Source organism: Panthera tigris, chromosome B1, assembly GCF_018350195.1.
Source record: "Panthera tigris isolate Pti1 chromosome B1, P.tigris_Pti1_mat1.1, whole genome shotgun sequence".
Taxonomy (NCBI): Eukaryota; Metazoa; Chordata; class Mammalia; order Carnivora; family Felidae; genus Panthera; species Panthera tigris.
In genome coordinates, this window is record NC_056663.1 from 163,516,022 (window position 1) to 163,525,861 (window position 9,840).

Here is a 9,840-nt window from a genome sequence, read left to right on the forward strand (position 1 = left end):
TTTTTCTCTGATTTGATACAGGTTTGACAATAAAATACTGTATTTCATTGTTTAGTTGACCTGTTTGGGGATTTTTTGAATACAGATCAAAATCCAACATTGTCAGGTATTTCTACATGGAGCAAGCACTTTTTTTTTCTAACAACAATTACATTCAACTCAGTTATGGTTTACAAATTGTTTTACAAGTTATGTTTTACCAAAAAAAAAAAAAACAAACCTCGTTTTTACTACCATAAGAGTGCACCCAAATTCTGCATTTCCAAGACCCTGTTTTCTAAGAGTGTATCTATTTGAAACAGTCCTAGAAATTGGTAATGATAAAAACCAAAGAGCACATGAACATGTTCAGGCTTTACTTCAGCAGTCCCGGGTGCAAGTTGTATTATGACATTGATGTGTGATTTGTGAAAGTGCTTGGTTAATATACCAATACAACCTTACAACGGGAAGAAGGTCATAACTGTTACATGTACGATAATGTGAACCATGTGTTACCCTTTATGTAAAGCACATTCACTATCACAGACGAAAAACATCATAAATATGAAGTAACATTTCCGCAAGATAGAAACTCCTCTGTATCTCCGTGTTCAGAGAGAAGTCTGAGTGGTTTCCATCATAATTAAATTGTCAGCTTTCACTGTGCCATAGGAAGGGTCTGCCATTTCCTCTTCTTTTAGTTTCTTGTAAGAAATGTCTGTATCTTCATCCTCATCTAGAGGATCTCGCTTGTGTAATATCTCACTTCCATACACCTTATATATTAAAACAAAAATCCCTGCTTCTGCAGACTGGAAAAGGGCATACAGCAAAGGAAACATGTACATGCTTCCTATCAACTGCGGCCGAAAGGCCAGTTTTAGAATGGCGGTACAGAGCTGCACATTCTGACTCCCTGTTTCCAGGCACACGGTCCTCTTGCAGTTGGGTGGAAGACGGAAGAGGGTAGCTAAGCCGTAGCCTGAGGCATAGCCTGCCAAAGGCATGAAAATTGCTACCACGTAAACACTTGCGGGAATGCTCGCCAACAGTTCAGGTCCTAACATAGTGCCAGTCATTATGAAAAGGACCACCAGTGTCACTAGCAGAGACCACAGGGAAACCTAGTAACAGAAAATGACAAGCCATCAGAAACAAGATAGTCGGAAAGGAATTCAGGCAAGAGAATCCTCGGCTCTTGGGAGAAGAGACCCATCTAGCCTCACCTCACACGCAAAATGGAGATCTTTGCCGTAAGCAGTCTTTGACAAAGCACTTCTGAGGATGGATAGGTCACCTCATCAGGAGGAGTCCAGATCCTAGTTGGACAGTTCTGATTGTTTGGAGGCCTGTCCTTATGTCTAGTGACAATCTGCTTTCTTTAACAACTAGCCATCGTCTTGGATAGACCCTCAGGAGCAGCACAGACCAGACTTCTGTTTTAAAAAACAGGAAGAAAAGGCTACTCGTCTCCAGCAGATTGTCTCTAGACTTTCACATAACTCTGTGGTGGGAGTCCTGACTGTTCAGAACATGTATTTAATTTGTGAATGTGCCTCTTCTAAACAGCAGTTAGAATAAAGCCTGATATACCAAGTATGGTCTGATGAACAGAGAGAGGAAAAGAAAAATTACCTTCCCTGAACAGGACCCCATGTTTTCCATAAGAGATATATCTCTGGTTGATCTCTGGTTTAACCCATGAGGTAAAAAGCCACTAAAATGTATGAAACTTATAAAATAAATTTTTAAAAAGTTTATAAAGGAGCACCTGGGCGGCTCAGTCTGTTGAGAGTCCAACTCTTGATTTTGGCTCAGGTCATGATCCCAGGGTTGTGGGATCAAGTCCCACTTGAGTGTGGAGCCTGCTTGAGATTCTCTCTTTCCCTCTGCCCCTCTCCCCCACTATTGCGCTCGCTTGCTCTCTTTCTCTCTCAAATAAATTAAAGTTTTTTTAAGTATGAAACTTAGTATGTGATATTTTCAAACTTGAAAATATATCTCAGAGAATTGATAGCAACACTGAAACAATCACCAACTCTTAGATTATGTAAGCGAAAAAAAAACCCAAACAAACAGAAGATGTGAGGAATTCTTTGCAATTCTGCAACACCCCTTTTTCATCTATTTACGAGAAACATCCCACCTATATATCTCTAATGATGTTTAGGAATTCTTACATATAATGGAGTTTAGATACAGTACAATTGACTGTATAGAACACTCTGTCATCTTGATGTCTGATATAGTTCACTCATTCAAGTAAAACAAGCTGTGTAAATAGTAAGGTGGAAACCTAAAAATTCCTCTCTTCATTCTTTAGATTAGTAGTTAGCTAGTGGTTTTTTTTTGTTTGTTTGTTTGTTTTTGTTTTTTTTTTAATGGGGTAGGAGGTGTTTGTGAGGGAAACTAGAGATCCAAAAGAACAGTTTAAGTGCTGACTCTGGTTCACTGGATATTTGAGGCGAAACCCCTTTGCAGTCTGTGGGACTGGCATATACTTTATAATCTTTAAAAAATTACTTAAAATGTATCTGGGCTGGTAAAAAGTCTACCATAGAGAGTGCTAAAATACTTATTATATAAGGTGCTCATGCTACAAAGGTACAATGGGCAGAAACCAAACAAACTATTATAAATCAAAACTTTTTTAAAAAGTAATCTCTGCACCCAATGTGGGGCTCGAACTCACGACTCCAAGATCAAGAGTCTCATGTTCTACCAACTGAGCCAGCCAGGAACCCCTAAAACTTTTCTGATATTAAGTTTCAAAGTGTGTCCACATCAAAAGCTTTGATAGGAAATCTGATTCTTCATTGTGAAAATACTGGCACCAAAGTTTCTTTTGAACTATTTTTTTTTTTTAATTTTTTTTAACGTTTTTTATTTATTTTTGAGACAGAGAGAGAGCATGAACGGGGGAGGAGCAGAGAGAGAGGGAGACACAGAATCGGAAGCAGGCTCCAGGCTCTGAGCCATCAGCCCAGAGCCTGACGCGGGGCTCGAACTCACGGACCGCGAGATCATGACCTGAGCTGAAGTCGGACGCTCAACCGACTGAGCCACCCAGGCGCCCCAAACTATTTTAAATCATTTGGGTGAGCACTGACATTGAATGCTCATTTTAAAGTGTTTGCAAAAGTGTAAAAGTGTTATAAAACATACCTTATGAATGTTCTGATTAAGGAGTAAGAATAGGTTCACCTTAAACTCAAAGTTACCCAATCTTACTGAATTGTCTATTATTTAAATATATTTATCTGTTTTTAGCATGGGAATAACTTATTTGATTGATTTTCCCTTAGAATTCCTAAGATCTTGTAGTATTAGCTTAATGATTAAGCTTAATAAGTTCTTAATGCATCTTAAGATTATCTATGGGTATGTTATGTATAACATATAAAATATATGCATATTTACATGTACATATAAATTTATTACATTCACAATATATATGTTTATTACAGAGCACAATTTTACTCATGGCTGGCTATATTTGCATAAAAGAACCCATTATTTTTCATGTTAATAAAAGTTAGCTCCTTTGAATAATCAAATTTTGGATTAATTATTTAAAATTAATTTATTTAATATAAGTAAAACACAAAAGATTATGTCTTTAAATCTACATAACTGAAACATTGGGGAAACTCTTTCTCTTCACTTGGCTAAATGAATTTGTGCATTTACAGTAATTAGTTAGGTGTTTTATTTGAGTAACTTCCTAAACTGAGAGTCCTACTCGTGGTTTACTCTTATTTACTATTTTTGAGTTTTCAAAGAAAGCTTAGTTAACAAATATTTAAATTTTTTCTCCAGTCAACAATGAACAAAATCTCTACTGCTACAAAAGGTATCATTTTTTTAAAACAAAGCAACATTGGAAATATTGCACAAAATAATAGGAATCCTCATTCTTTCACTAGCCTTAGAAACCACATGCGTTACCACAATGGGGAAGGGAAAAGAAACACACAGATTTAATAACAGTAATATATTCTGCATTCTTTATCCAGGACCCAGTTTTATTTTGTGCCTTTTTAAAGTCAATATTTTGTGCATTGTATGATATTCCCTCAATGTGATTTTTAAGTTACTTTTGGTCCTATTAGGGTCAACTTAGTTTTAGAAAATTAATAAAACATTTTAAAGAAACCTTCTACACAATTTCTCAGAATTAGAGTTCCACTTTTTTAAAACATAGGAATGCATTTCTAAAACACTGCTCAAGTTCAATTCACATAATTTCACTTCACCTGCTTTGATTTTTAGTAACACCACGATTCTTTAGTGGACAATATGTTGCCATTTAATGGCACTCTCATCTCTCTCCCACCCCCCCCCCGTGATGTTTCCTCCTGTGAATACTAATTGCTCACTTATGCTCTTTTTAATTAAGTTATGTTTTAATTAAAGCTATGAGTTTTTTGAAACTGCAAAAGGTAGAAGTTTTCTTTGTGGCACAAACTTTTTTTTTTTTTAAGTTTATCCATGCAAGTTTATCCCTCTTTCCCAAACTTCTTAGCATTTCAGCCAGGGGTCAGAGACCAAGGACTCTCTAAGAGTGACCTTACCTTCACAATGTAGTCCGCCACCCGGTTGTATTTGTATCGAATGAAGACCCCCAAGCCGATAGGGAGGAGAGTGCCGCAGAGGGTCAGGGTCACTGCCCCCAGAGGTAGTAATTGCACCACAGGGGTGTCGATCCAAGCCCGGCTGTAGATCCACAGGCACAGGGGCATCAAGACTAGGGCCAGAAGCGTGGAGGAGATGGTCATGATGATGCTGCAGAAAGGGGAATGAACAGAATTCAGAATGGGCTCTGTGCCAACAGTCTCTCTTGCACATTGGATACAGGAGAAAGAAAGAGACTGCAAATCTGGAGTCTGAAGTCAGGGGTGAGAACCTGTTTCATCCGTGCCAAGAGAACAACACCCCTAAGCCCAACTGAAACAAGAACCCCAGGATGGGGAGGTGGGGGTCGGGGGCGGATCTCAGGACTGCTGCCCCTGGCTTTATAAAGCCTATTGAGCTGGCTACAGTCTGGTTGATTCTGAGGGCAAGAACCTCTTTCTTTTTTTTTCATCCTCCAAAGCACCCTGTTAGACGTGGTAAGGCTGCTGAACACGACTTGTTGGATGGAACTCAATTATATTGTCCTCTGTATGAGATCACTTTCTTTATCGGGGCCAATAGCCCTATTTTGCTTTTGCATTTCCGGAGAGTCCTAGCTTCAGGCTTCCCAGTTCCCTTTGTCTTCTAGAGGCCGAGGACCTGCGCTGACAGCCCAAACTGGAGAAGGATGGTCCGAGAGCTGTGCAGGAAACCCCAAGGTAGTCGGCAGCCCTGTCCCCGTCTAGGTTTCTCCCCCGACAGCACTACCTCTTCACGTCCGCCTTGGCTTCTAAAGCCCGGGGGTCAACCCCTCGCTGCACTGTCGTCTTCCCTCTCCCACGCCTCTCTCCAACCACCTCTCCTTCCTCTCCGTCTGAAACCCGCGGCTAAGCGCGGCTGCTTGGCAGGAGAAGACGCCTAAGGACCAGCACGTACCTGAGGTTCATGTCGCCGTCAACCAGCAGGGACATGAGGTTGGACAGATTCCCGCCGGGACAGCAGCCACACAGGAGCACCGCCACGGCAGCCACCTCGTTCAGCGAGAAGGCCAGGGCCAGCAGGAAGGCCAGCAGCGGCAGCAAGCCGAACTGGCAGAGCGCGGCCAGCAGCGCGCCCACGGGCCGGCGGACGTGCTCCCCGAAGTGGTTCACGTCCACCGTGCAGCCCAGGCCCAGCATGGTGATGCACAGGGCGGCTCCCACGAACACGTTCAGCCCGTGGTTCAGCGGCGTGTCCCAGAACGGGGTCTGGGGGTGCGCCCAGGAGTGGGGGAACAGGGACGGGCCCAGGCTGGCCGAGCCGCCCGCCGAGCTGCCTGCCGTCGGCTCTGGGGTGGGCGTGGGGCCGGGGCTGAAACCGACGCCGGGACTGGGCGCGAGGCTGAGCCCGGGGCTGGGGCCGGCGCTGGAGGCAGGGGAGACGGGCAGGTCGGGGCCGGCGCTCAGGCTGCTGGCATTGGGCGACAGCGTGTAGTTGTCCGGCTGCAGCGAGGACGGGGCGAAGAGCAGCGTCGCGTTGTCGGGGCCGTCCATCGCGCCGAGGCGGGCGGCCGCGGCTCCGCTGTTCCCCGGCCCCGCGCGCCTCTGCCCGCGTCCTGCGGTGCCACCTGCCCGCGTCCGCCTGTCCGTCGGTCCGCAGCCGCAGGCGAAGCTAGGTGCGGAGCTCGGGCTGCGCGCCGCTGACGTCTCCTCGGCGTCGGATGCGGCGGGAGGTGGTGGGGGGGGGGGGTCCTCCGCTGGCAGCACTTAAAGCGCAGCCCCCCAGGGTGAACCCAATCGCCCGGCCCCCGCGCCTGGCAGGCCCCGCCCCGCCGCCGGGTCCCTCCTTTTAATCACCAGTAAGTGGTTCTGTTAGAGTGCAGCCAGGGGCGGAACAAAGAGCTGACAAAGGACAAGAAATAAAACCGTGCCTGGCTGCCGATCAAGTTCTGTGATGGGCTCTGCCCATTTCATAATGAAATCTGGAGACACGCACACGCGCGCGCGCACACACACACACACACACACACAGGAAGCTTATCAATGCATGCACATGAACTGTATACACTGTTCGAAGAGCCTGCAACCCTGAGCATCGAGAAGGGTCCCGGACTTAATGTGAGCGGTTCTCTGGTAGCAAGACACGATATCTGGCTTTCATTTACTGACAGGTTTTTTTTTTCTTTTTTAATTCTTTAAAAAAAATTTTTTTTAAGTAATCTTTACGTAATTTGCTAACAGTTTTTAAATAAAATGCGTTCAGACTCAAAGTAGAAAGTAATAACAATACTGGGGGGTTGGCAAGTGCGTGTGCATTATTTCCCTGGATTGTCCCAGCAGAGCCTTGAGAGATGCTGTTAACTCGTTCTTACACATGAGGAATCTGAGGTGCAGGGAAGTCTCAGCCTCAGCAGCCAAACCCACAGGTAGTGTCTGGATGAATGTGCATCTGATATATCCTTAAGGAGAGCCCTGGAGAGCTCTGCTAAGAAAAGGCTCTGTGGAAAAATGTGTTTGGGAGTTACTGGCAGTTGGGGAGAGGATATCTCCGTGGCCATAAATTTATGAAGTGTTATGAGCACAGCCCGGCATTGGGATTAAAGGACTAGAAAGAAATAAAGTGGTGGGATTCCCTGCCTCGGACAGGTTTATCCCCCAAACAAATCAGATTTAGAGTTCACAGGACTGTTGGCTCAGCAACTTTCAGTCACCAGAGGCATCTACAAAGAGAGGGAGCTCGCAGCATACCAGGGAGGTGGAGCCATTTGAGAAGGCATCTATACCTGTCTGGAGACACCATAAAGCCAAAGCCAGGTGAGTTGCAAAAGCCAACAGGAGGATTTTCTAGACAGAAGTCTTAGCTCAGGGTTAGACTGCATGGGGCCAGGACCCCAGAGTGGATTCTTCCCCCTGGGAACTTGTCCCTCCCCACTTTTCTGACACCAGAGGAGACTGGGTGACTTCCATTTCCCAGTGGTGGACTGAGCCCACGTGTTTATCTTTTCTCCTCTCCAAATCTCATGAAAATGACAGAGAATATGAAAAATAAGATTACATTCACAGCATATTGCATTCTTAGTCACAAATAAACTATTTTTTTTCCATTAGACCATAAATTCCATGAGGGCAGAGCTGCGCAAGTATTTAGGAAAGTAATGTACTGTCATACTTTCCTAAAACAGTAGAGCCAAGAAAACCATGCAGTGACATCTATTGAGCTCTGAAGGAAGTGGAACATGACCAAAAATATTCTAGGTGTTCATTCAGGCTTATGTAAGCAAAACAAAGATACTCAGATATACAATGAAACACGTCACCCGAATACTTTCTTTAAGTAAGTATATCCAGGGGAAACCCGCGGAGAAACAGACAAAATAAGGAGGGGTCCCTGCTGAGCCTTCACATTCTTTAAACCACAGGATGAGATTAGCCAAGAACACAAATGGCAGAGGGCCAGCTGAAGCCTAACTGTAGACACCGCCCCTGTTTTTGCCCCCTCCTTGTGTTAATGATATTAAAATCCACAATCAAATTCAATAAGCGGTAATTAGAGGCAGCCCAACTCATCCAACTAGCTCCCGTCTTGGTTTGGGGAGGGATATGGGAGGTGATTTATGCCATGGACAAAGAGCAAAAAGCAGAAAGGGATGGACCTGGCTTGTAAATCAGCAGGCTCACAGTAAACCTGCAGTTCTGGGGGCTTCTTGGGGCCTACGGAGTGGTCATCTCTCCTCCTGATGTAGTTATTGTCAATGTAAAGAAAGCCTCCCTCTTTCTTTCTGATCTCCTTCACTGGAAGAAAACCCCAGGAGTAGAAAACAGAGCTCACAATCAGGTATGTTACTGGCGAGGGTCACTTAGCCTCTTCAGTTACCTTTCTTTTACTCTTGCTGCCACCAAGGAGGGTCCGGCCCATCCAGAGGAGAGAGAATATACAGAAGGGCAAGACAACAACATAGCACCCGGAAAATATACAATGGGGGGTTGGGGAGGTGAGAAATAAATTTAGAACTATGTTGCACACCGAACACCAAAAATAATTCCAAATAGATTAAAGAGTTAATAATGATAATGATAATAATAATGATGATACAACCAAATACTGGAGAAAAATGTTGGCTCATATTTATATCATCTTTGGATAAGGGAAGTCTTCCTAAGCAAAAAAGCAACAGAAGAAATCCTCATGGGAAGCTCACTAGATATGGCTACATAAACATTTTAAGCACAGCAGTAAAGACAGAAGGGAAAAAAGTTAAATGCAAATTACAAAATGAAAACAATATTTGAAACATATAAAATCCAGAGCTAATTTTTAAAAAGTTTTAATGTTTATTTATTTTTGAGAGAGAGAGAGAGAGAGAGAGAGAGAGCAAGTGGGGGGGGGGGAGGAGAGAGAGAAGGAGACACAGAATCCAAAGCAGGCTCCAGGCTCTGAGTTGTCAGCATAGAGCCAGACAGGATTGGGGGGCGGGGGCCCTCAAAACCACAAACCACAAAATCATGACCTGAGCCGAAGTAGGTCGCTCAACCGAGTCACCCCGGCGCCCCATGAGCTAATATTGTTAATTTACAAAATAGTTTCACAAATTAATGAAAACAAACAACACAATAGGAAAAAGGCAAATGATACGAATAGACACACAAGATCACAGAAAGGAATGCTAATCACCATATACTTCTAAAAATATTCACACTCACTAGTAACCAAAGAAATTAAAGCAATTAAATGCCATTTTTATTGGAAAATACTGAAATAAATACGATAGTGTTGTGGCAAAGATACTGTTAACTGGACAGTCTCTCATCCTGCCAGGGTTATATCTTTTCGAGAAGGAAACTTGGTGAATAACAATTGCCCTAAGAATGTGTATTTCCTTTGATCCAGCAATTCTTTTTCTAGGTGTTCATTATTAGGAAACAGTAAGAAAAAATAATTAAAAAAAATTTTTTTTAACGTTTATTTATTTTTGAGACAGAGAGAGACAGAGCATGAATGGGGGAGGGTCAGAGAGAGGGGGACACAGAACCTGAAACAGGCTCCAGGCTCTGAGCTGTCAGCACAGAGCCCGACGCGGGGCTCGAACCCACGGGCCGCGAGATCATGACCTGAGCCGAAGTCGGACGCCTAACCGACTGAGCCACCCAGGCGCCCCGAAAAAATAATTTTTTAATGAAAGCTGCATTGAGTGTGTATTATATACAGACACTCTTCTAAGCCTTTGCATGGACCATCTCCTTTAACCCTTACGATAGGCTTAATGGG

The 9,840-nt window shown here is 43.9% G+C and overlaps 1 protein-coding gene across 1 annotated transcript; it reads right to left on the reverse strand.

The window, feature by feature from the left end:
• Nucleotides 1-412: 412 nt before the first annotated feature.
• On the reverse strand, nt 413-6,129 carry SLC10A4 (solute carrier family 10 member 4). The gene is made up of 3 exons (XM_015534754.2): nt 5,533-6,129; nt 4,557-4,767; nt 413-1,106 (listed from the first exon to the last, which is right to left on the reverse strand). Exons 1-3 carry the CDS (start codon nt 6,126-6,128, stop codon nt 594-596), a joined length of 1,320 nt encoding a protein of 439 aa, XP_015390240.2. The 5' UTR covers nt 6,129; the 3' UTR covers nt 413-593.
• Between the last annotated feature and the right edge of the window lie 3,711 nt (nt 6,130-9,840).

What these genes read in the sequence shown, in the direction of transcription:
- SLC10A4 (XM_015534754.2), bottom strand. Translation starts at nt 6,128, where the DNA reads ATGGACGGCCCCGACAACGCGACGCTGCTCTTCGCCCCGTCCTCGCTG. An exon ending in GACGGCGACATGAACCTCAG is followed by an intron (nt 4,768 to 5,532) that starts GTACGTGCTGGT and finishes CCCTTTCTGCAG; the next exon opens with CATCATCATGACCATCTCCT. An exon ending in TGGCGGACTACATTGTGAAG is followed by an intron (nt 1,107 to 4,556) that starts GTAAGGTCACTC and finishes TTCTGTTACTAG; the next exon opens with GTTTCCCTGTGGTCTCTGCT.